The sequence below is a fragment of the Triplophysa rosa genome, linkage group LG8 (assembly GCF_024868665.1).
Source record: "Triplophysa rosa linkage group LG8, Trosa_1v2, whole genome shotgun sequence".
Classification (NCBI taxonomy): Eukaryota; Metazoa; Chordata; class Actinopteri; order Cypriniformes; family Nemacheilidae; genus Triplophysa; species Triplophysa rosa.
The window spans coordinates 7,299,544-7,327,376 of NC_079897.1; the positions used below are offsets into that span (position 1 = coordinate 7,299,544).

A 27,833-nucleotide genomic window follows, 5' to 3' on the forward strand; every position below is an offset into this window, starting at 1 on the left:
AGCATCCCCACCGACCGCTGCGGCCAGCGTTTTGGCATAAAGGACACAACGTCTTGTTCCCTCCATCAGGGAACTGAGGTTACATCCGTAAGCAAGACGTTCCCTTTCTGTCGGTCTCTCGACGTTGTGTTGAACCGACAGATTGGGGTTCCTATGGAAAACACCACAGTGCTGAGCCACGTCACAATCTCTAGCGGAGCGACGCTGACTGGCCTTGGCGACTCAGACGTAAGCGCTAGCGCGAAATTGTAACCGTCCAGTGGAGAGGTAGGGGGTCCCAGAGCCTTTGCGAAAAGGCCTCATGAATGGTTCCCACCTCGGCAACCCATGACCTCCCTAGGTGGACTTCCACCTTGCGGTTAACTCCTTCAGTCTGCACATTTTCCCATGAGTTCTCCCCTGATGGTGAGACCATGTGGGCACGAGTGCTGCGCGGTGGCATACTCCACCTGGGGGACATCGACGTATCCTCTAGCTGTCTCACCCTCGAGGGAAGAGAGGGTGACAGAACTTTATTAGACGTGAACGTGCCGCAGAGGGGGTGTTCCAGGTCTTACTAAGTTCCTCATGCTCTTCCGGTAAACACGGCACTGGGGGCGGGCACGGCTTGGAGCTGCACTCAACCCCGAGGCACCATGTAGCCAGCCGCGAGCGCTGGGAGAGGCAGTGCGGGCACTGCAACCCAACTCTCACGGCGGCCCGGGAAAGCATGGCTGACATTTCGACGTCCGCTTCTTCCTGGGCTCGACCCCCCGAGGGAGGGAGCCCGAGGAATCGTCGGAGTCGGATGGCAGTACGTCACCCCCCGATGCTGCAAGAGACATCTCATCATCACGCATCGTGTCCGAATACGTGGTTGAAGAACAAGACGGTGGGACCGTCTCCTGGGGAACGGTCAGACGAGCGAGACGAGGTGCGAACGGTCCGTGAGCCAGTGGCTGGCAGATTAACACTCACAGTAATCCTCATATCACCCTCGCTGCTTGTCGTAGCGGACGGCAGGGCCGTAGTCCTGCCGTCATGGAACGGGGAGCAGACGAGAAGGTGGCTGAGTCCCGTGAGAACACAGCCACCCGTGACGCAACTTCTGAATCGTCAACCGCCCGCAGTGTGGGCAGGACGTATCCACAACGTCTGCCCCAGCGTACTGGAAGCAGACATCGTGTCCGCCCCCCTCCTCGATGAGTGTGTTGCACCCATGAGAACAGCGGGACAAGCCACGCTGGAGAAATTTGCTCTTTTAGAAAAGGAAATTTGCTCAAACACCTCCAGAACTGCCGAGACGCCCAGGGGAGAGTCACTGCAGGAAGGGACCGTCCGCTGCACCCTGTCGTAGATTCCAGCAGAATAGTGATCACTGAAGATCGCTGTGTCGCTCATCAGATGCACAGGCTCTGAAGAACAAACGGTGAATGAATGAGCACGCCGGCTTCCTTTTATACCCGGACATCCGGGGAGGAGTCCGGCATGCAAATTTCATTCGCCAATTTTCATTGGCCTTTTCAAAATACTCAGAAGATGATAGGTTCTCAAGACAAACCCCGATCTGTCGGTTCGACACAACGTCGGGAGACCGACAGAAAGGGAACATTGGATGTGCTGAACTGCAATGTGTTTTGTGCAAAACATTTGCCAATACAAGACCATAAAACCATTGAGAGTCAAAAGATTGTTGAACTTATCAAAGGGTTTTCATGGTATTTACCATTAACAATTGAATAGACATACTTTATTGTCCAATGTATAATATAATACCTGAAGCACTGCTGTACACGATGTGGAAAAAGAATACATTATAACAGGGTCTTACTGTCATGAAACCATCCAGCAAACCAGAGTCAGGTTTAGGAGGTGCTTGCAGACGCTCCATGGACCATTTTTCAATGATGGAGGACACTTGGCTGTTCTCTGTGTTTAAGATACGGAATCCCGTCATGTTGACCCCACTGTAGCGATAGGGCTCCACATCCAATGCAAAGAGATCCTAAAAATGTAAAACGTTTAAAAATAAAGTGAACGACAGTGTAAGCAAAATTAAAATTTTGTTACCTAATGACTTCACGAAATATGCCGCTTTGGAACAGCCTTCTTATAAAATGTCATCTTGGCCTCGGTCTAGGTTTGTGGTAGGTTTTGACTGAATCAGCCACTTGATAAAAGTATTGGGACACCCCCTTCTAATGAGCAGGTTTGACTACTTTAGTCATTTCCGTGAGCACAAATCTTAATGCTACAGCATATAATGATATTCTAGAAAATTGTATGCTTCTGATTTCATAGCAACAGTTTGAGCAGGCCTCTTTTCTATTCCAACATGACAATGCCCTGGTGAATAAGGCAAGGTTCAAAATTAAATGATTTATTCAATCAACTTGGAAGAACTTGACTGGTCTGCATAAAGCCCATACATGAACCCAGCTGAACACCTTTGGTATTTAGACGGGGTGGTATGAATTGAAGGCTCATCGCCCAAACCCATCAATGACTTGTATACGGGGGTACAGCCATTTCGGAACTGTTGGCATTAGTGGTCTTGTCATTAGGATGGTAAACATATTAATACAAATGGCAAGAACGGAGTGCAACAGGGGTCAATTTTAGGCACCCCCACTTTCTTCCTGCATATGTTAGGGAGAAATTAAACCATATAATCATCATTTAATTACACAAAACATATTTTAAATTTTTATTATTATGCTTATAATGCTTAGCTTTAAATGAACCTGGGGATACATGTACCTACGAATTTATAAGTTAACAGACTGGTAATATCAAATTCTAATAATACAAGGGTACGGAATAATGGAGCAAATAGACAGTTTTTATTTAGAACTTGTTTATAGATTGTCTTCTTTCATGGTTAAGAACCTAGGTGAAAAATAGCAATCTAAAGTTTGAACTGAAAGGATACTTGCCATTCACATGTTTCATTCCCATCTGCTTTCAAATAATGTGCATTGAGAAAATACTATGTTAATAAAATGTAATTGAATGTATGTATATATATAAATGTATATGTAAACATACATGTCAAAACTTTGATTCAATGGTGGTAATTTACAAAATAAAACATATTTTGTGGGATAAATAATGCTTATTTTAAATATGCAGCAGTGGAAAAAGATTATTTTTGCAAAGTTTGTCTATCAAATTATACTCACTGATGTTGGGATATAAAAAAATGAACATCAGGCCTGAAAATGCGACGCCGAGAGATAGAGAGACAAAAACAGCCATTTACTGTGAAAAATATTGTTATAGCCTCAGTAAAACACATTAATGCTGAAAACAGGAAAAAAAACTGCACAGTATTCCCACAAAGTCAATATAATGGCCTGGTATACAAATAATTGTATGAATATCAGTGTAGCTTTGAACGCACTGTATAATATATACATCCACATATAACTTACCAGGGTGGTGAAAATGTAGTGGTAATACTCTGTCATCATTCCCATGGCGAGAGCCTGAGAAAAAAGATTGATAACCATGAATGAAACCGTTTTTAGACAAGAAAACAGTAATGTTGTTGCTGAAAATGTGCAATTCAACACTGAACTGAAGGAGAGGCAGACAAGAATAATAACATTTCTTCTTCGTGTGATGTTTTGCAGTAAATCATATTTTTTTTACGCTGTGTAATTTTAGATTTCTATATGGAAAAACAGTATATATATATGAAAAAAATATACATCTACTAAATCATCAGTGTACAATGTCTATACAATAAGACAAGCAGCAGATAAAGCTGGACTGTGTATCTTTAAGCTCACTGCTGATTTCCTGTGCACATCAGCGGATGAGAGAAGGTGAAGGATTGGAAAGAAGAGCAGATGGGATTTGATTTTGCACGATGCTTGTTTGTCTCTATAACAGTAATGAGCGCTCGGGTTCCCACGCCAACCTAACCGTGCATTCACACTGCATCTTTCCCAGAATGACAGACAATTCAATCCATAACAATAATTAATTTATGGGCCAAGCTGTTGTGTTGATAAACGTTGGAACAACAATCATCGAAGCCCAAGTGTCAGCCTGTTGCATTCGCTCTGTTTAGTGTGCACTTCAGGGCGATGTGAAACATACATGAGGCAGCTCAATAAAAGCGTGCCTGGCAACAGCTGCTACAGTACATCACAGGCATGATCTTGTATTAGCACGCGGGCTAATTGTGCCCTGCGCTTGGAGATTGATGGAAATGGATGTTTAGCGTCGTTCACTCTGTGATATCCTGAGACGCATTACCATGCAGGAGGTGGTGCTGCTCTACACAGGTGTGTGCTATAGGCACTCAGACTTGCTGGAAAGATTATGAATCACTGATTATTACCGCCATCGGCCTGGAGAGGGTGATTAGAACGGGTAGAGGTCAGGTCTGTAATTACATTTGTTGTTGTGGGGTCTAGCACTGTTAATAACAGGTGGTATTGTGTCCAGGTGGACTGGAAAGCCTCCAAGAAATATCTGCAGCCTGCCGGTGGAAATTTATATTTGCACTGATGAGCCAGCAATGGCACCATTGCTGAGTAAAACTCTCACTAACCTAGCCAATGGAAAACAGCATAATAAGTAGCATTTCTCTGAGGTGAAACCAAACATTTGTCATTATTTATCCTCTCGTATCCTTCCAAGCCCATATGCTGTTGTGTTTTACCTAAGTTTCTACATCCAGTTAGAAATCAGGCTAGTATGACTGTTAGGGACCTTTCCAGGCTAAGCCCCTAGAATTGTTTCAGTAAATTAATGAAATGTAGTGCATGAGTCATATGGAAAGTATGGACAGTGGTCTGTTAAAACTGTGTATGGAAGAAGGTGTCTAAAGACTGTGTCTAAAGACATACAACAAAAGACAACATAGAGGTAAAGAGACTTTTTGGTAAGTAACTAATGACAGATTTCAGGATTGTGGGCTGGTTACACGAAGCCACAATATTATATTTCCCATCAGCGATTGTGGGCAGGCTTATTTCTGGTTGTATAACACTGTATGTAAAAATAAGGATTTTTGCCTGGCAAATATTAGCATTTTGGATAAAAAGAAGAAACTGATATATCAGTGATATGACAGAAAATCCTCTGTACATTTCTGAGTACCTTGCACTCGATATAACAGCAAAAACGGCTGATGATGTTTTATCTGTGCAACTCCCTGCGTTTCTCCTCATATCACCATCTTCTTTAAGCAAATCAACAATAAACTCTTATTCACTGTTAGTAGATCCGTTTTATGTCTTTGTTTTAACTCATCGTTACAAGTTCATGTTGAAAGTCAGACGGATGGAATACTCTGCGTTGTGGGCAATAATGAAACTCATTGTCAGACAGCACCACCATCACTTACAGGTGAGGGATCAATCGTGTCGTGTTCTTCGTGGGTTTCTGTGATTTGCATCTTTATCGTGTCGTACTTGCCGTAGAAGAGTATTAATACTGTCATGATCAGGTGGTGTTTGTATTCCATTCATCACGCAGTCAGGCAGGGATAGCTCCCGGTGCGGAGAGAGTGTAGCAGTATCACATCAAAAGAGGAAATAAATGCTTTTTATGCTTTTCTTAGTCTCAGTGGAAATGTACAATACACACACTGGCTTATACATGAATTGTGTATACGGATTTTGGTTAACCACATGAGCATGGACAGAATAAACGGGGATGGCGTGAAAGTCTTTTTTGCTGTTATATGGTGTTGTGTTGGCTTAACGAGGTACTCAGCAATGTAAAGACGTTTTTCTGTTATATCACTGATATATCCGTTTCTCATTTTTATCTAAAAAACACACATATTTGCCAGCCAAAAATCTACTTTTCACATACAGTGTTATACGACCAGAAATAAGCCTGCCCACACTCGCTGATCGGAAATCTAATATGGCAGCTGATTGCAACTAGCCAATTGCTAGTGAAGGTCTGTGCAGGTTTTTTGTAATGTCTCCAGCCAATCGACATTGTTAGGTTGTCTGCACATACAGAGTGTTTAGACACAGTCAAACAAAAACATTTGACCCGGAAAAACCCACAAACACAGTTTGTCTTATTCTTACACTTACACATATTCCTTAACATTGAAATTCAGAACACATGCAGTTGTATGGCTCTCATTTATTCCATTTAAATAAAAAAATCTATTTTGTTAAATGAAAATATATGAAATATGATATGACTGCTAGACCCAGTTATCATTGCCATCATCAGCCCCCAGTGAAGTTAATTATTAAATGCAGTCTTGTTTGAAACATATGGCAGGAAATAATAGTTCTGTAGCCTAAGCAGATTTTACAAAGCTCAAAAGTATGGAAGACTTCACAAAGCAGAAAGTTTTAAGTGTGGATATCACACAAAAGCTCTCCAAGCTGCCCATTATATAAGCATATATCCACTGCCACCATTAATGAGTATGTTAGAGCTTCATTATCACTTCAGCGCACTGAAACTGATTAAGGACGTCTGCGAGTCGATCTCAGGCAGAATAATACCCCCTTTAATATTTGATTATTTCTGTAATTGGAGGAAAATTCTTGCAGTTAAGTCACACGATGAAATGTCAGCTCGTTCTTTGGGTCTCTAATGCACCACTGAGAGAAATCAGCCAGAATGCATATCCTTCTACGTACACATGAACACTTTTAATTCAACCTTTTAAATCTGTAAATGTGTTAAGGTTAAATGAGATATATCTATTAGGAACAAAAGTACTTCATTTGGTTAAAGCCACTGTTCTTGTAGGGTACTTTACAGCACAATCATTATCCTATTGACCAGCTACATGTAAACATACTGACTAAAGGAGCATGTAAACTTCACTGGCTGATGGTTAATCAATGCAACCCGAACACTTCACTGATTGTGTAGAGATCAATCTAGCACATCAGATCAAGAGACGGTAAATTCACAGGTCAAAAACAATGAATGTACTTTTCTCCTTCAAAGGATAAACTTACCCTACAGAGCTTGTGCTCATGCAAACAGACCAGGGCTCAGATTTTAGTATGTTGCATACACATTTATGTGTGATTCATTCTGTGTACATCAATGTATCATAACCACTTCTATAAGTGTACTACAGTAGTGAACATTCCTCCGTTTTTTTTATTAGCCAGAAAAAAATAGAGATTCCAATTCACTTCGAAGATAGAATGGCCCTCGGCAAGACATTTCCTCACTTCCATAATACTACAGAATCTAAAATGTGTCCTGCAATTTCTGTTATGCATTCCCATGGACCACCCATGGATGGAAAGTAAGAACAGTTGAAAACCTCAAATGTCTTTTAAACACAGATAGACTAAATATTTTACATTCTGTCTGCTCACAGTATAGTGTGGCGGGTGGGAGGCCTAGCAGATGGCACCCAGAAACCATAAAAGCGATACTTAAAGTAATCCAAAGCTGGAAAATTCCTAATACAAACTTACATAAAGATCAGGGGTATAAATAATTGCATGATTTAAGACATTAAACTGACAGCCCAGCCAGTTTGGTTTCTCACATGTCAGAACATGCTTCTGGGTGCTTGTCCACCTAACTCCACATACAGTCTCATGTGTTCACGATCTTAAGAAAAACTATATGGTTGTACAGTATGTCTGGTTGTATATATTAAGTAAAAAATATATAATTGTGACACATTAAACTTGAATTGTGGCAAAAATATAAAGAATGAGTAAGAGACCCTAAACTTTTAAACAGAAGCCAGCTACATGTGCTCTAATAACTCAGTATGTATGAAGAACGCTCCAGGAGATGCATTTACATTTTACACACTTGGCAGACTCTATTATCCGAAGCGACTTACATTGCATTATACTATACATTTGCTTTCGAGTATGTGCAATCTCTGGGATCAAACCCTTGTCCTTGGCGTTGCTAGCGCCATGCTCTAACCACTGAGCTACAGGAAAGCTGTATACAGGTGTATAGGCTAAAACATATACATATAGATGTATATATCTGTATATAAAGATATATAAAAAATCGATATAATCAATGCTTGTGAGTGATGAAGCTGCTTACTTGTTTAAGGATGCCAGCAGCCATCTCATGACCACAGTCAAAAATCACGTGGAATTCTTTTCCCCGTTTCATCTCCTTAAGAAGCGGCTTGGCATCTTTTGTCTCTGTTGGTAGCTGCCGGATTTTTAATCGGATGTTGTACCGAGATGGAGCCTTGATGAGCTCTTGTAATCGAATCAGACCTGAGATGAGGGTTTGAGGATGGGTGGGGGAGACAAAGAATATAAATAAGGTCATTACATTGTAAAAGGTATCATTTTATCCCAAAGTAAAAATCTGGTTGTAATTTACCCCATGTCACTTCAAAGCAAAATAACTTTCTTCCATGGAACCCCCCCACACAGACACACAAAAAAGTTGTTCCCCTTCAGTCGGACTCTCAACGTTGTGTTGAGAGACAGACTGGGGTTTGATCTTGAGAACCTATCATCTCCGAGAGGAATTTAAAACGCCAATGGGCTTTGGCGAATGGCACATGCATGCCAGTCCCTGCCCCATGCATACGGGTATAAAAGGGAGATGGCGGCGACCATTCACTCATCCTTTGTTCTTCGGAACCTGCATGACGTACATGTCAAGCGCTCCATCTCTTCAAGATTCTTCCAGACTGCTGGATTTATGACGTGAAGCAGCAGATTTCTCCCTCTTGGTAGCAGACTTCCCCTGGGCGTCTCGGCAGCAAGCCACAGATTTTTCGAAAAGAGCAAATTTCCTCTTACAGTCTGCACTGTCTTCGGGCAGGTCTCGCAGCTGTGTTCTTGGGTATGACAGACTCATCCCCGAGTCCGACGAGCACGACACCTGTATTCCATGTTGGGGGTCCAGCATGCAGTGGCAGGGCTCGTCGATTAAGGTGTTGCGGTCACGGTCGGCTACACTCTTCGGAATGTAGCCGCAACTCTTTCTGCTTCCCGAGTGAAGACGACTGCCGCTTTGGCGAGGTCGACCGCTTCAGCGAGCAGCGGGGGTGATTGGTGATTCCCACAGATGTCACTCCGCCAGTTTCGGCTCACGGACCATCTGTACCCCGGCATGCTCACCTGGCTTGTCCCCAGTGGGCGGCGATGTACCGTCCCACAGCTACCTAACGTCGGACAGCTACCTCCTGGCATCGGATGCGGAGTCCCCTTGGAGCTCCCGCCCCCGGGCGGTCGAGCCCAAGACGAGGCAACGCAGAGATGACGGCTGTGCTTGTCGGGTTGTAGTGGCCCCACCCTCCCCGGAACGCTCGTGGCTGACCTGGAGGTGCATGAGGAGCTCACAAAGACATGGAATATTTCGTTCGCGGCACATTCCCGTCTCACGTTCGAGGGAAGAGCATATCAGTACAAGGTCCTGCCCTTCGGTCTGGCCTTGTCTCCTCGGATTTTTACCAAACTCGTAGAGGCTGCCTTAAAGCCCCTCAGGGAGCAAGGCGTGCGGATACTCAACTATCTCGACGACTGGCTTATCTTGGCACAGTCGCGAGATATGTTGTGTACGCACAGGGACCTCGTGCTCCGGCACCTAGACCGTCTGGGCCTACGGGTCAACCAAGAAAAGAGCAAGCTCTCCCCAGCACAGAGCTCCTCTTATCTCGGTATGGAACTAGACTCTGTCCGTATGTCAGCGCGTCTCAATGAGCGTGCGCAGTCAGGGAAGAGGGACATCAACTAATGATAGTTGCACCTTACGGGCCCAAGCAGACTTGGTTCTCAGACCGGGTGGCTCTGACGACAGTTCCCCCCTGGCCGATTCCCCTGACGAAGGACCTTCTGTCGCAGAAGCCTCTGGAATCTCCATGTCTGGCCCCTGGACGGGACGAGGAGACTTGCCTCCAGTGGTCAGAGAGACCGTCCTGCAGGCTAGAGCCCGCCGCTAGGCGTCTATACGCTTATAAGTGGCGTCTCTTCTCGTCCTGGTGTTCTTCCCGCGGGAAGAACCCACGGAATTGCTCGATCGGGTCAGCGTTGGCCTTCCTACAAGGAGACTAGAGAGTAACCTCTCCCCATCCACGTTGAAAGTGTATGTAGGCGCTATTGCCGCTCATCACAATCTCGTGGAGGGTAAGTATCTCGGCAAACATGACCTGGTCACCAGGTTCCTTAGGGGCGCGAGAGGGGTGAAACCACCTCGAACGCACTCCGTACCCTCTTGAGACCTTAATGTGGTCTTACAGGGCCTTGGTACGGCCCCTTTGAGCCCCTCAGGGACGCCAGTCTTCCTCATCTGACGATGAAGACGGCACTCTTGATGGCGCTCGCTTCTATCAAGAGGGTGGGGGACCTCCAGGCATATTTTGTGTCCCATGGGTGCCTAGAATTTGGGCCCGGTAGTTCTCACGTTATCCTGAGACCTGTGACCTCCCCTCCGGTGGTTTACCCCACCTGGGTTCTGTCCCCCCATTCGGGCTGACACAAATTCTTATGGCGCCGGACGGCGTCTCGCTAATAGAGACGAATGCCACCGCCCGTGATGGCCGTCGGTACAAGCCTCTCAGTATGCTAGTAGTACTGATCCGACTGGAAGATTACGTCTCGCAGTAGCGCTCACTTGTGACTCGCTAGTCCAGTCAGTGTCGCTCCGCTGGAGGTCGTGATATGGCTCGGCGTCGTGGCATGTATAGATAGGTCCCCAGTCTGTCTCTCAACACAACGCTTCGCCGACATACTGCAGCGACCGGCAGATGTCTCTCAGGTTCCTCAGACCAAAGGGTGAGTGAATGGCCGCCGCCACCTCCCTTTTATACCCGCATGCACAGGGCGGGACTGGTGTGCGTGTGCCATTCGCCAAAGCCCATTGGCGTTTTAAATTCCTCTCGGAGATGATAGGTTCTCAAGATCAAACCCCAGTCTGTCTCTCAACACAACGTCTCGTTCCCTCCATCAGGGAACGGAGGTTACAGTCGTAACCGAGACGTTTTCAATACATTAGAGGTATACAATGACTGTCAAGCTCCAAGAAAGATAAAGCACAGTAAATGTGTAACAAAAACACCAAATGACGTGTGCACTATATTGCAGGTCATAAACGAAATTTGGGTCGTAATATTGGAAATCTAACAAAGCTCAGTCCCATTTGACATTTGGCATCACTTAATTCAAATGTGCAATACTTATATAAATATACAAATGTAAATAAGATTTATTTTCTTGTAAAGGATCAGCTTGAACTTATTTTGTGTTCCACAGAAAGAAAGTCATACAGATTCAGAAAAATATTCAGGGTGGGTTACAATATTCAACACAATTTAAAATATGCAATCAAGCGCCTGAAATATAATGTGCTGTCATTTACTATGCGAGGTCTACTATGTTTCCAGCATGCTCCATATTCATTTCATTCTTATCTTTTCATTAGAAGGATATACAAAGGGCAAATATTGGAAGGTGTTTAAAGTCATCATATATTTAGCAAAATCCCATTTCTTTCCGAAATTGTTAAGCTGTTCATCACTATCTCTCTTTCTAATTTGCTCTTTTTTTCTCTTAACTTCCCAGAGAAATGTTGAATGTTGGACACGGTGTGCTTCCTGTCAATAAAACACCACCTTATAAAGCAATGAAACATCACATACTCAATTCAAAAGGTTATCTGCTGAAAAGAGAGCTGTGTTGCCCCCAAAGTCTCATCATCCTCATTTACTTAACAAGTTGAAAGACCTACAAAGATGTGTCTTTAAAGCTTCATTAGACAATGATTCTGTTTGGACATTTGTAAAAGCTGCATGGAACATTTATCCAATAGTAATACAGGTGCAAACTAATGCATGTCCTGCAGGTGGACTTTAAACATCAAACAGTTCAACAGAAAGTGATTATAGAAGCCAAGAAACAGCAGAATCTGGTTCACAATGAAAAGTTGCAGGTGCTACACGCAGTTAAACTGGGTACACACCAAATGCGAATTAAGCGGTTTGCGCAAATAAATTACATACAAAGTCAATGCAAAGATGCGTCCAGACGCGAACTCGCGGAAAGCGGTGTGAAACTCGCATTAATATCGTCTTCCACGAAGGTTGAAAATATTTGTTATTTCGCTTCACTCACGCGAAAACAACAAACGTTTTTTACGAGGACTAAAGAGTGTGGAACAGGATTGTTCGCGTTTGGTGTGAACCCAGCATTAGAATCAATGGAGGCTTTGATGAACTTTTCCACTTTTTTTTTTTCGTAATAGTAGGTTTGCCATGATTTGTCCTATTTTCCAGTTTAGAACAATTAAGTTCTAATTAAGCAAGTTTCTGATAATATAGGCTTTGTCAATTGACATTGTTACCAAGACATTTGTAAATGCATTCACCTGTGTGATATCAGAAAGTTACAGAAGTTCAAAGTGAATTACCTTTTTTGCTGTTTAGTTTCACTCAAATGCTCTATTTGGATTGGGGTGAAGTTTTGAGTTCTGAAATCTCCAGGGTTTTCTTTTTTATAGTACATCAAGGTCTTTTATCTCAAAAGATCAAGAAAACACTGATTCATTTATGTGGGTAGACGGCTCCATCGATCAGCTGATGATGGCTTCTAGCAAAGGCATCCTGTTGTATGTCTATGATGTTTCATCAGACATAACAGACGTTGTACAGACATGAAAATGTAAAGAACTGTTAGAGGACAATTACTTCAACCATTAATCAGCCATTAAGAGAATTAACTTTATAGCAAAAACAATACTTTTCAAAAATTCTCCCTGTTTGAAGAGCGTAGCAGATGGAATCATTGATTTTCATACAATTATAAATTCTCTTTGAGATCTCCTATGATTTCTGTGGTGCGCTTTTAACTGCTGTGTTCTCTGCACAAATTATCTGTATTGATTGTATCATATACCTCTAACCATTTGATGATTTCTATTTAATAAAGCATGTATATATTTCTTGAGCTCAAACGTTTATTAAAAGCACCGTCTGAAGTCCCCTGAGCATCCAACACAGTGGCCTGTAAATATCCTTAGAGAGGCTAGATCGTTCAAGCACTCCCTGCCAAAGTCCCTGAAAAAAGAGGCTGTCGGACTTGTAATCCTCCGTGGTTTTTTGGTCTTTTTCCAAAAGAGTACTGCTATGACTCAGTGATGTGAGATGAATGCAGCTTTTCTTTGGCATTATTCAGAAAGCAAGCTCCTTACTTGAAACTCCGGTCGCTCCAGACATTAAGGTCATCGTTAATGTAGCCTTTACTGTGTGTGCCTTATGTGGGACTAAACATGTAGAGCAAATCAAACAATATTAAAACCAGGTCACAGGTTTTTAAAGGACATGACAAAATTGGAAGTCATTACACTTTGAAATAATATCTACACATTCCCACGCCTTCAGTAATATCGGAGGCGCCTGTGCAGTTGGTTGAGCCAGTTTCATAAAGGGGTGGGTTTTGGTTATGTCATCTAAAATTAGTTTCCTGTGTTTATAATCTCTGCTGAACGGTGTCATGTAACCACAATAATTGTGCACTATATTACTGCTCATGTGAGCTAAATTCTAGAGAGCCTGAGATAATATTTCCAATTAAAATGAATGAAGAATATGAAATATGTTGGGATTAATTGTGGTTCTAATTGTTGTTTTCAAGCAATAATTTTCAAAACAGTTAAAAGTAAATTATGGCTATCTTAAAATGATGGCTGTTTGCACACATGACACTGCAGATGTCTAAACAATCATGTGGGCAAACGTGATGAACACTTCTGAACTCCGAGATTTTTGTTAAATTTAAGAAATGTTTGTGTTTTGATATTACATTGTCTTTTTACATGATATGCTATATCTTTGTTAATGCATGTCAATTAATTAATTAATTTAATGTATAAATAATTCATAAATTAATTTCATAATAATAATATATAAATATGTAAAACAAATGACAAAGACTGCAACAGAAACATAACAAATAGTAAATCAATTTTGCAAGATATTTGGTTACTCCTATTCTTCTATTATTGCAAAGTGAACAATACTGAATGGCAAAGTCTATGAAAAAATCATAACTAGCAGCATTTGTTTACTGTGTTTGACTATTAATGTTGCTTTGAAAGCACACATATAAAAAGCGTGTTCAAGCACATCCTGCTAATAGATCTAATTTGACTCACCCTTGCTGCAGCATTTGTGCTTATTATTAAGCTGCCTTATACTTTCGTGATGATAATGTTTCGTTCAACATTACTGTCCATTATCAGTGTACGGCGAGTGTAAAATGATTTGTGCACTTCTGCTTATTTCTAACACAATAAGTCAGCAGCTGAGCAGTGTTGACAAAGCTTTGTGTTGGCCGCTGCCAGTTCACTTCTGCCATTACAGAGCCGAGCCATTAGGGAATGGCATTATGGCTATTGATCTGCTTGTTTGCGTTCATTCATGAAATTGTACAGCGTGGAAAGAGTCTCCAGTCATTCTGAAGCAGGCCTGAGAGGCACAGTTCTGTCATTTGATTGTGTCCATTTATTTGTACCTCATTTCAGACTCCAGCTTAACCTATTTCTGCAGTCAAATTTAGGCTGGAAATGTTATTTGAATTCTGTTCTAGTCATTGCAAAATCGTTTCCTTTGATCAAAATAAAATCATCATGTCAAAGAAAGAGTTGTTTGTTATTCAACTGTCCTGATTTTTTTAATTCACGTCGTCAGTTTTTACATGTATTTTAGGATCAATTCAAAAACGATTGAATAACTTTCATGCATTCTCTCAGTCTTTCACATAACTGTTGGGTGACTATATCATTCCTGAGGTGTGTTTCTGTTGAAATTCAACAGACACTGGACTGGAATGGTCACAATACATGCTGAAATGATAATTTAAAGGAAAACCGGAGTGGTCTCTTATTATTCACGGCTCTATAGTTAATTTAAAATCTGATAACTGCAATTAAATAAATTAACAATTAGCCATAATGCAACATAATTTTACTGTATTCAAGACCACACCTTTGTACATTCATGTATCACAGAATAAAGTGTGTGTTGTGTAGAAGTGTGAATAAAGTTGAGCAAATGGGAAATCTGGCAGCGAGTGCACTAGTTGGCGAGTTTGCTCCTGAGGCGACCTCTGGCATATGGCATATGTACCCCTCACTGTGGTAGCACTTGCTGCCTACTGCTCTAACAGAGGCTGTCAACCGGGGGGATTGGCCATACTGCAGGCCAGACGGAGGACCGGGGGAAGGGTGCATGGCCCAGGCCAAAGGGTCAGTGTGCCTACGGACTGCTGGAGAATAAACACGGCACTCTGTGAGTGCTAAACTACTAAACTCTTACCTGTGCTGTCATCGTAAACCACAGTGACCGTTTTCCACTTGAAGAAGTGAACCAGGTCTAAAATGGCTCTGCTGAGAGAGGAGAAGTCCGGGTAGAGACTGACGTAGAAAGAGTCACGGTTGTCTGAGACTTGGTGTTTCCACTTGGTCTGGATGTGCGGCACCCCCAGAGCATTACAGATGGACTGAACCGCATTGGCTGAAGAACTGTGGGAGGGGCCAAAGATGGCCGCCACTCCCAGAGAAAGCTGGTCACACGCTGGAGAGACAAATATTAAAAATGAATAAATAAATAATCAAATAAGATTTTATGTTTTAAAATAGTAAAATAAAATGCATATTTAAATAATTATTTAATAAACATCTGTTTATTGACAGGTATTTTTAATAATTGATAAATATTACATGATTGTAAGATAGTTTGATGGAAAGAATTTTAAATGTAAAAATAGTGCTTTCAATATAATCATTATGAATAATTTATTCTATAAATTATTATATTAATAGACTGAAAATGTTTTGAATTTCAAATAAGCAAAAGTGAACAAACTTTGTGTGAATTTTATTTTACAGATTTTAATGAATTCAATATTTTTATAATAGAAACACCATGAACACCATTGTAAGTGCTGCACATCGGTAGTTTAACTACCCATAAATACAGTAAATAAATAAAAAATGTATTATTGTTGATTTTATAATATTAATTAAAATGAATATTTATAATATTAAAATAAAGAAAAGAGAGATTTATCTTCACTGTTACATTTTTTGTGCATTTTTTTGTCAACTACCCACATTCAGTTTAACATTGTCCAAAATAATATTTTGATAATCCATATTAATATGCAACCTCTTTTTTCTGGAAAAGCCACAGTGATGTAATTGCATTTTTGTAATCTTTAAATAATCTAGCATGGAAAAAGCACAGCTACTGTGGCAGCGGCTAATGGAGTGTATAATCATTATAAGAGATTTCAGATGTTTCCCCAGTGTGTAAATGACAGATGATAGCAGCCTGCAAACCTGTCTCAGGGGTATCAGTAGTTCACTGAATCACCCCTTCTGACTCATTACAGAAAAATAATCAATTCTCTCTGTTTATGCACCAGACGGTCACTGATGTCTCCCTGTGGTTAAATGAATTCTATCTCAAGCCCACATTCGTTCTCATGTGTATGTCTGAGAAGATTCATTCTCTGATCGTATAAGTTTACACTGGGGCACAGATGATGGAGACTTTACCTTTTCTGGAGGCCTCAAAGCTGTCGTGGATGTTTATCCTTTGAATGTCGTACGTGAGTGTCGTGTTTGGCAGTAAAGTTCTGTTCCGGTTGATTGTGTTTAAAGCAAACTTAAAGGCAAGTTCTTCAGCACCGGATGGGCCACTCTCGATGGATTCAAATATACCTCCTAAAAAACAACACAAAACAAAAAAAGTATACTTAGGAGTTGATTTATTGAAAGTATTATACTAACAGAGAGCTTATTTGCCTTTATATACCAATATGAAGGCTAGAATTTATCTTTAATGCTACATGTTATAATACTGCACATTTTTTGTCCATGTTCTTTGATAAATCATTAGTTGTTTTGTGTCATACACATGTATGCAATGCATACAACTCTGATATTAGTATCATGCAAATTAAAGGCTGGACAAAAGATTGTGAGTTAAAATATCCAAGAAACACACATACTAAAAAAACATTGTGTTTATAACTTGAAGTCGCTCTGAATTAAAAAGTTTGCCAAATGCATAAATGACAGTTTAAATGACCTGGATGTGCACAGCAGTAACTGCAAATTTTGGCCTGAACATCAAATGTGGGTTCGGGGAAAAAAGCATATATGAATATACCAGAAAATAGCATAAAAATATGACATCAAGAACGTAGGTTGAAAGTAATAGCACAAACTAATACAGCAAAAACAGTGCAGCTTTTCTTTGACTCTAAGTGTACATCAGGTAAGGTATGTATGATTTTAGAACGCTCGCTATATAATAGCTTTGCTGTTGTGAATGTGTTTGACAGGCTGTAGATAAATGGATGCCTTTAGTGTTGGGGACTGATGTGTTGTGATTGGCTGGCGAATCAATCAATCAATCAAGCCCTGGGGAGCAGTGAAGCACAGCGGAGAGAGATTGAAGTGTTTTGCTTGGGTCAGTCAGCAGTTTGCCCCTGTTGACTCGCCATATGTCAGACTAAAGCTCGACTCAGTGTTTTACTTACACTCACTGGAGGCTCCATCATTTAAACGATCCCTCAAGACAACACAAGAAACATTTCACTCTGCACGTGACACTCCACTGCTCTATTTACATGCGTACAATAAGAAGTAGAGCCATTAGAAGTTTACTGACACAACTGTAACAATACTTTAGAAATGTATATGATACATTAATATACATTAATAATATATATCTTTTTTGTTTTACTTAATGTTTAATTTCTAATAAAAAAATGTACTCAAGTAGTTAGAAAATATATTATTTTATCCTTAAAAAAGAAACAATCCCCTTCCTGCTGTAATTTCTGTGTGATTCCACCAAAAATAAAATCTGACGATAACAGGTTGTCAAAAGTACAAATGCAATTGAAAATCAGAATCAGGGTTGACATAATTAGGGAGCGTTTAAAAAAATCACTGTCAGGGGTCTAAAAGCAACATGTCAATGAAGAAGAAATGAAGATTCACTTTTAGACTATTAGACTTGTACAAAGGAAAGAGCTAGAGGAATTAAAAGAAAAAATAAGAAATTGCAAATACATATCTCCAAAATGTCCTTACAATTTCAATGAAAGACAAATACTGGGCAATGTTCTCACACATTAAGAGGCACACTAACACTATAGTAATCACAGTTATGGATTAAAAATATATATTTTTATTTTAACATTGTAACAGATTGTAGCTGTGCTGACATCTAGATTTTTCATCTACGTGCTAAACCAGTGGTTCTCAAACTTTTTTGTTGTAAGGCCCCCTTTGTGTAGAGTGCATCGCTTTGCGGCCCCCCCAAATAAAGACTTATAATCTTAAATTTAACATTTTTATTTAAACAAAAACATATTCGGTTATACAATGCTGAAACATCAATTCTTTTGTCTGGTGGTCTTATTTTTCTGATGTTTGATTGCATAAAATCTATGATCAATTTCTATATTTCATAAAATGCCACAAAATCTGTGGCCCCCTGGATCCATCTCGGGGCCCCCCCAGGGTCCACTGCCCCCAGTTTGAGAACTACTGTGATAAACTATAGTTATGGTATACAGGCATATATGTAAAACCAAAGTGTGAAAAATATATATTTTAATTATTGTTTGACATTTATACCAGACAGATATTGTACCGTACAGGTAACATTAAACTTCCCCACATCATTCATCTGCTAACTCACAGAATACTCTCTGACAGTGATGAACTAAGGCTTGTATGACATAATGAATCAATTCTTTATGGGAAAATATAATTTTACATTTTCACATTTGTCAGACACATTTATCCAAACGGACTTACAGTGCATTTAAGGCATACATATTTTATCAGCATGTCATGTGAACGTTTGCGATGCGAACACAGCGCTCTATATCAACAGGAACAGAGAATATCAATTTCTCACCGAGATCTCATCTGACAAATAATTAGCCAATATCTTCCTATGCTGACACTCACTTTAGAAGACATCTTCAAAATCATAATAATGCAATTTGTAACCATTCCCACGATTCACGCTTACTCCTGCCAGGCATGCAGACCGCACGTTTTATGTGTACGCAGTTGGTATACAGGCATGCGCTAAACCTGCAGTGACGGGTACAGGCTCAGTGCTGCTGCTCTCGGTTGGGCATCTGTCTAGTGAACAATGTCCCCCGCCTCCGTGCTCGCTTGAGTCACAGTCGTACATGCCACCTCGCTCGATGGCGCTCTCAGAAGCTGTGATATATTTATCACACAGCAGCTCCATAATCAATGACAGCACAATACATTCATTTCTGCATCCAGAGGGAGCACGCACGTAAAGCTGTGTAGCACAGCAACTGAGAGGACAGGAGTGAAGTCTGATAGCATTTAGCATCATCAATCGCCTTCTGACCAATTGACAAATTAGAAGCCTGGACAAATGATAAATGTCCACTTTTGTGTTGAAGTAAAAGTTGACCAAACGATTTTTCCCCCCGCAAAATTTACATTCTCAAAATTGCTCTCTAAAATGAGAATATCAGCCCTCTGCTGGTATTACCACCTGTCACTGATACAGCAGGTACAAAATAATTCATTTTTCTGTTTTAAAAGGAAATACATGAAAACAACACATCATCAACCAAAATATGAAATGTGAATATAAAAGATGTCCTCCTAGACTGGCAGATTATCCGCCTCTCAGTGTAACTATTTGGGAATTCCTTCATGCACCTGACACACTCACTTTCCACTCTCTGAAGTTCACCTCGATCATAATTATTGAGAGTCGGCTATTAATGACGACTAGTTTGCCAAAGCAGCTTTGTTTGCTATTTGCTGTCCCATGCGGTGATGGAAGCAAGCGACCATGTTGAGCTTCAGAATTCAGAGGCGCTTAAGAGGATTTGGGAGAGAAACAGATGAGGGTAATCAAATCTCATCTGCATAAATGTTGATCCATATTGGGTTTTATCGTAAATGCAACCGCACATTTATAGCATATAGAAACGTGCTGAGAAATGATAACAGGAGGTCTGCTGGAGAAGCAATGACATGCTTGCAGCTGGAAGAACGTTCACTTTTTAATAATGCAGAAGCCTATTGGTGATGTTGAAAAAAACATACTGTAAATGGACAGACGTTCCACTGGAGCGGAATGTGAAATTTATTTCTCTCTCTCCTACTCTCAACATGAAACTTCATTTCAGTAGCAACAAAAAATGCTCTAGAAAAGTTTTTGTATAAACAAAAAATCGCTGCCTGGTGTGACGGCATAGAAGATGTACGTGAGTTTATGTTAGTGATGGACACGATGTGTACTATTAAGAGGTCTGAAGGTGAAACGTTTACTTCCGAAGGGAGGAAGGGAAAAAGCCAGCAGGGAGAAATTAATTACTAACCCAGTTTTGGTTTGATGCAGCGGAGAAGAGCTTATTTATGTGGAAAATAAGGTGCTCATGCTGGTGTTTTCATTCCCCAATGGTGACAGTTTGATGGCTATCAGTGTCAGATTATCAGCCTAGCATATCGAGATGCCTGGTACAGCGTAACAGGCTTGTAGGACACGTTCCATCTTTATCAAGTCTGGAGCTGTGATGCGGAAGACAGGGAGCACAGACGCGGGGTTGGGAGGGGATAGTGCGCTATCTCTGCATGCATGGGCTGAGCAAAATCTTCATCTGTATGTGCCTCTGTCTGAATCCTCCTACTGCATTCATCTTCCATCAGATTTTACCTACATCGCCAAGAGTGGTGTAAATTCACATATATGGTAGAGAACTGTAGAGATATCATTTTAATACAGGTGTACTGTACTTTCCACATTCAATGCAACAGCATTATTTACATTCACATTTAGTCATTTAGCAGACGTTTTTATCCAAAGCATTATAAAAATGCCCTTGATTTATTCCGCAAAAGCAGTTTTATTCCAGTAAATACATGTTCATATTCCCATTACAAGTACAGTACAAGTTCAACAAATGATTTTGTGTTACTAAGCCGAATAATATCTCAAATTAATTGCACGTTAAAAACTTACTGTACCCCAGTGTGTTGTGCAATAAACAACTACATGTGAGTTCATGTGAGAAACGGCCTGTTATTTTCTCCAGCTGTGATTGTTTGTCTCGCTCTCACCATCTGCTTTTCATTGTAATTCTAACAATCTCTATTAAGCATTTAATGTGTTTATCTGACTTTTTAAAACTGTTAATGTATTTGGTCTTGGAAAATCTAGATCTGCTTCTATTGCTGCTGTTTGTTTAGCGCAGTATGAAGACATCATGAAGACGACTGCTAATACACACATCCCAGTTGCATCCCAGTTCAGAGGCTGCATCCTTCAAGGGCGAGGACTCGAACTTTAAAGGACTAGTTTCCTAGTTCCACAAGTTTTACATTGCCCATGGACTGAAGGACACATTTTGAGGAGCCTTTGAAATGAGACAGCTTTAGTCACATCGCTGTGACACATTTGGTCTTGAAAAAAAAGATGCAGCCTTTGAATTGGGCCTCAGCTACAGTTATATAGTTGCCTAAGAATTTTCTTGGAAAGCCAGTCTGATTGAATCACGCTGATCTGCAAGCTGATTGGCTGGGGATCACAAGATTAGGACCTAACCTGTGCCTCTAGAGTTTTTTGATTAAATGAATGATTTACATAAAATTCTGTTTTTTTACCCTAAATAATATATACAGTATATACTGGACATGTTAAGATCAAACAATAAAAAGTAGGAGTGAAATCTATACAGTCCATCTTTAGATCATATTTTTGGCAAGCATTTTTCTTCCTAGATAAGAATTAAAATGCCATGAATTCACCAGAAAAAAATGTGTACAGATTAATTTGAATTCTAAAAAATGACTTCAAGCACACTGTGAAATATTAACATTAATACAGCTCATTTTGTAACAGCTGAGGTTAGCTTTCGGCTGCCTTGAGCACTTACGCTTTGTTCAGTAGCACTTTGTTAATATGCTTCAGAATAAATCTTATTTCAGCTTTTCTTTACTTTCCATTTCTTCGTCAGATCAATTTGCTTAACAATGATAAGAATCCCTCGAGCTTAACTCATCCACCTTGAACCTTCTTACGGAAAGCTAGAGAATGTACAGCCTTCTCCCTTTTTAATAAAAATTCTATGTGAATTGGACCGTGTCGTATCGATTTTCCACTCATATTCAAGTGTTTGGTATGATCTTGAATAGAGATATGGATTGGAAAGATGTGAAAGATGCCCAGATATGATTTTCCTTCATTTAAAAATATGTGTTTTTTTACTGTCCCAAGACCACTTTGACAGACATAAATATTTTAAGACATATTTTTGACTTTAGACCACAAAACAAGGGATGTGTCTTTATAAGTTTTTATGACAAAAGGAAGAAACAAAACTACATGAGAACTTCCACATGTCCAGAACTATAACCGGAACATTTGTTATCTTGTTCAAAATTAATTTCCCACTGAATTAGGGCCAAAATCCTATTTATTCATTTGAAAATGTGGCCAGGAAAATTGTACCTGTGCACTTTTGCAGCTCAGACAGTTATAACTTTGGTTGCAAATGAGTATTTTGTGACTTATGAACTGGTAGCGCGAGTGTTTGGGCGAGAGGAACGCAGCGGAACACAGGTTCCAGATAATGAGAAAACAAATGACAGCAAATCAAATTGACAGAAATTCTATTTTCTTGCGGGTAAAACAAACGTCAAGCGTGCCCTGAATGATAATGTAAAGCTTAGATGGTGCGAGACTAAGGTCTGGCAAACATTTTCAAAGAAAAGGCTCATTTCCCTCCAGCTGCTTAGAGAGACTTAGAGTGTGCGCGTGTCTGCGGTGTACATCTCTGTGTTCCTATTGCACGATATCATTTAATGGCATGAATGACACACTATCGCTATGCAGACTCTTGGTAACAAGACAATGGCCTTGCAATTGCACTGAGGGCTGCTATTGGTCAGGCAGCCTGACAAAGTGAACAGGCCGTGGCGGTGCTTTGTGACTAATGAACTCCAGCTCAGCTGCAAGGTCACAGCCAGGTGGGCTCCATGGAAACAGAGGAATCTTCATCAAACCGTGGACCGGTTCTGGAAGATTCTTTGGGAATCTTTGAGATGGAACAAAGGCTGATGGATGTGGTGAAATGAGTTTGCTGTCTCAGTAATTAACTTGTTCCCTGGGATTTTCAGACAGGGATGGATGGGAGAAAGTGTTAACTCTTTTCCTATTGTGAACATGCCTGGCTAGACTGCTCTGTATATGGACAATGATGTAAGACAGGAAGTGTGGCCATGGCAACTGCGTTGATGTCTTTCCCTCTTATTTTGTCACAAACGTTCAAAAGCACGATCCCATATTCCATACCATATCAAGATGATTCATTAGAGGGAGACGGTGAGAGCTTGTTGTCCCTGCACGAGACTTGAAGACGAGAGTGACAAGAGTGGAGGACACCAAGAGAGAGAGAGAGAGAGAGAGAGAGAGAGAGAGAGAGAGAAAGAGTATTTCCCTTCGGTTGTAATTAGCAGGATTTTATCAACATAATAAACAGGTAAAGTAATGAGGTAAGGAATTCTACTTCATTTACAAGCCTAATTGAGAGTAGAATCTGGGTTAAATGTTTATAAATCAGATTTTATCTTTTTATTTAATTTGATGTTTGTATTTAGGCTCAGGCTCCGATGAGGTAGTGGCAGACGAGAAAGCTATGGCTTAGCTTTTTTTTTTCAGTTTAGCAGGCCTCCAAAAAAAACATAATAGATTTTAAAATGTTTTTTTTTATTATTAATTACATGATAGGTCGATTATGTTTTCAATGTAAAAAGTATCTCTCATTTTTAAGAAAGATAAAAGCATCTGCTAAATGAATAAATGTAATAGTTGGAGATCAAATTCAGAGATTAACATAAATTAATCCATTTAATTTATTGGCATAGAAATATATGTACAATTTAACTTGTATTCGGACACTGTATACATTTTTTACTATAGTAAATAATAATGTATATATATATATATATATATTAAATGTTAAATGTGTTTATTCAGTGTTCATTAATAACAAAAAATATGACTGAAAACTGAATAAACACATTTAATTTTTACACACTTCCATGTTACCGCACCAAACCTCAACTCTTTGCTTTAACCAACCAGTGGCCATTTCGGTCTCTGTTTACTCTTGTCTTCTCGTCTTTAAATTACTATTTTTTTTATTCATCTGTGCTGCTCCCCCATCTGTAATTTTTTTCTGACACCAGTTCTTTAAATCGGCTTCAGTGTACACAAACGGCCAAATATCACTGTGCTAATGTCTGCTGGCATGAGCTGAGCAGACAGACAGTATGATACACCACATCAAACATGTGCTCAAAAAAAATCTAAAGCGTTTCCCAAGAGAATAACAAAATAACCCCTGAAGTAAGCAGTGACAGTAACTGACTATAAATATTCATAAAGGCTTTTAAAAGTGGGTAATCACTTTTGCTGTTCTGCATAATGCTGCTGATTTATTCAAAGGCCGGGACGCGTGGGGAGGAACTGCGCTGTTCGAGCGAGCCGTGTGTTAGTGTGGGTGTGGTGCACAGAGCAGACAAAAGCATGTGTGGATGTTTGGAGACTCAGTGATTCAGGAGATGAGTGTGTGTGTGTGTGATCGAAGCAATTCACAGTCATACAGACACATTACGGGTGATAATTTATGAGGAAACAGCAGCACCTCATTAGGTCTCACACTCTGTACAAGTGACATCAACATCTGAGCATCTCTGCTCCTGCTAAAACACACACGTTCTTCAAACTTTTTTACCTTGTTCTCACATACACATATGTATAAGGGTGTGCAGCAGAGCCAATATCTGTGTTTGTATCTGTATAAATCTTCAAATTATTCTGCATCTGTATTCAGATTTGGAAGTGGGTGTGGCATAAACCTGAAGTTTGCTAAACTGCCACCCTATGGAATTCCAAAAGTGACAATATTAAAAATAAATAAATAAATACAAAAATAAATCCATGAAGAAATGTAAAAAAGCAAAAATAAATGAGTATTTATACTTTTATTTCCTTATTTATGGGTAATTATATATTTTTTCACGCGTATTTCTTTTTTCATTTATTTATTTATACTTTTATTTATTTCCACTTTTATTTATTTCCACATTTATTCATGTATATATGTATTTATTCCTACATTTATTTATTTTTACATTTATTTATTTCTACATTTATTTATTTATGTATTTTTTTGTCTCTATGCTAATGAGTGGGGGCGTGTTTCACCTCAGACATTAGCAATCATACTCTTTATTAGGGACATTGCCGTAAAACATTATTCGGTCGAGATTTCTAAAATGTCTTTGCACACATGAACAGAAACTGCACAACAACAGGTCTGATATGAGACGCTTGGAAGAGTACACTTGGACATGGAAGCGCATGAAATTATCCACTAGTGATCACATTTATTGTAAATGCGCTGGATGGAGCTGATAAGAACTTGAGTTGTTTGTGGATGAGACTCGCACAAACCAGCTCAGAACGCCGAGAGAAACCAGCGCATTTCACTGAAGTCTACGCAAGCATTATGATCAATGCATTTGAAACGCATCTGCAAATACAGTTTACATTTGCGTTTCCTAACTTTGCAATGCATAACACGTGGCATTTCGAATGCTTAAATTATAACGCATATTTCCATAGGCGTAATTTGCAGGTGGACGGGTGAGTCATGTCCCCACCACTTTTTGCCAAAGTCAGTTTTTGTTGTTCAAGTCATACATGTACCAATGCACTTTGATGCTATATATTCGTCCTTATTGTTCTCGACATGCCGTTGCTATCGTCTATTGCAAGATTAATTACATTTTGATACTTGATAGAAAACTCAAATAAATGGAAAAAGTCACAACTTTGTAGTTTCATGAGTTCAAAACAAAATTTAGAAAGTTTGTTGTATATTTGAAGCCTATCTGTCAATGCCCGTATAATAAGTGAAAATAAGATTTTTTTAAAGATATTATTTTTCCATCTGTTTCCCCTGTATAACTTACTTGAATGTTTGTTCTAAATTTTGTTTTGAACTCATGAAACTACAAAGTTGTGACTTTTTCCATTTATTTGAGTTTTCTATCAAGTATCAAAATGTAATTAATCTTGCAATAGACGATAGCAACGGCATGTCGAGAACAATAAGGAAGAATATATAGCATCAAAGTGCAATTAAGCGCAAAATGTTTGGTACATGTATGACTTGAACAGCCATTTTCAAATATTTTCATCGTTTATTACAAGTAAATACCTTTACAATCTGATATGTGACAGGGAAAAAGTTCAGCGGACAGCAGTCCCGAAACTACGACGACATGAAGTAGGTAACAGACGCTCTACGCGCTACGCCACTGGAGAAGTTGATGTTCGTGTGCATTTCTTACACTTTGTCTATTCCAATCTGAAACTGATGGGCGGAGTTGTTAAAAATGGCCTCTGCTTACAAAGCAACAAAATTGACTTTGGCAAAAAGTGGTGGGGAGATGACCCCCCCGTCCACCCGCAAATTACGCCTATGGAAATATGCGTTATAATTTAAGCATTCGAAATGCCACGTGTTATGCATTGCAAAGTTAGGAAACGCGACTGTAAACTGTATTTGCAGACGCGTTTCAAACGCATTGATCATAATGCTTGCGTAGACTTCAGCGAAATGCGCTGGTTTCTCTCGGCGTTCTGAGCTGGTTTGTGTGAGTCTCATCGACAAACAACTCAAGTTCTTATCAGCTCCATCCAGCGCATTTACAATAAATGTGATCACTAGTGGATAATTTCATGCGCTTCCATGTCCAAGTGTACTCTTCCAAGCGTCTCATATCAGACCTGTTGTTGTGCAGTTTCTGTTCATGTGTGCAAAGACATTTTAGAAATCTCGACCGAATAATGTTTTACGGCAATGTCCCTAATAAAGAGTATGTAGACTATGTGTGGTAACCCTATCTACATACAGTTAGGGTGATATTAAATGACTAGATTGCCTTCTCTATGCAACTTCGTCAACCTCGTTTCGTTTGGTCACACCACAAGGTGTCCCTGTGGCCTCAAAGCTTCAGCACCGCCGCTCTGAGATCGATTGCTAATGTCTGAGGAGAAACACGCCCCCGCTCATTAGCATACAGACAAAGAAATACATAAATAAATAAATGTAGAAATAAAAAAATGTAAAAATAAATAAATGTAGGAATAAATACATACATACATGAATAAATGTGGAAATAAATAAAAGTGGATATAAATAAATGTATAAATAAATAAATGAAAAAAGAAATAAGCGTGAAAAAATATATAATTACCCATAAATAAGGAAATAAAAGTATAAATACTCATTTATTTTTGCTTTTTTACATTTCTTCATGGATTTATTTTTGTATTTATTTATTTTTAATATTGTCACTTTTGGAATTCCATACACAAAGCCTTTTTTAAATGGAATTCTGAGTTTTATTACACAAATACGCCTCGTATAACTCATACAAATTAATTTATATTATAAATATAAAAGATATCCATATGTTCTAATTAAAATGATAGTAGGAAAGAAAATATTCAGTGCGTTCATTAATATGCATAAAAATTATAGCATGTTTAAAAGGATACAATAATATAACTAATTTAAAATGTCTTATCAAATTAACAAATTATCGATTTTAAACTTGCACACAACTTTATTCGTTATCCGTCATTTTGAAGTAAAAAAAATTTTTTGCATAAACATTGGGGTGAGTGAATCTTTTTATGGTAATTATAACAAACAATCCATCTAAGGTATTCTTTCAGCTTGAGAAACATACCACAACTTCACCTTCATGCTCTTCTTTCGGTCGTGCGTCTCGTCATCTGATGTGTGTCA

The 27,833-nt window shown here is 39.6% G+C and overlaps 1 protein-coding gene across 1 annotated transcript in view; it reads right to left on the reverse strand.

Annotated features, from left to right (window-relative positions):
- The window catches only part of grik2 (glutamate receptor, ionotropic, kainate 2), a 232,182-nt gene that overhangs the window by 165,282 nt on the left and 39,067 nt on the right, over positions 1-27,833 (reverse strand). The window contains exons 2-6 of the mRNA XM_057340538.1: positions 16,483-16,650; positions 15,239-15,496; positions 8,011-8,192; positions 3,414-3,467; positions 1,811-1,984 (exon numbers count right to left, since the gene is read on the reverse strand). Of these exons, the coding sequence (XP_057196521.1) occupies positions 1,811-1,984; positions 3,414-3,467; positions 8,011-8,192; positions 15,239-15,496; positions 16,483-16,650 (836 nt within the window). The remainder of the gene's footprint in view (positions 1-1,810; positions 1,985-3,413; positions 3,468-8,010; positions 8,193-15,238; positions 15,497-16,482; positions 16,651-27,833) is intronic.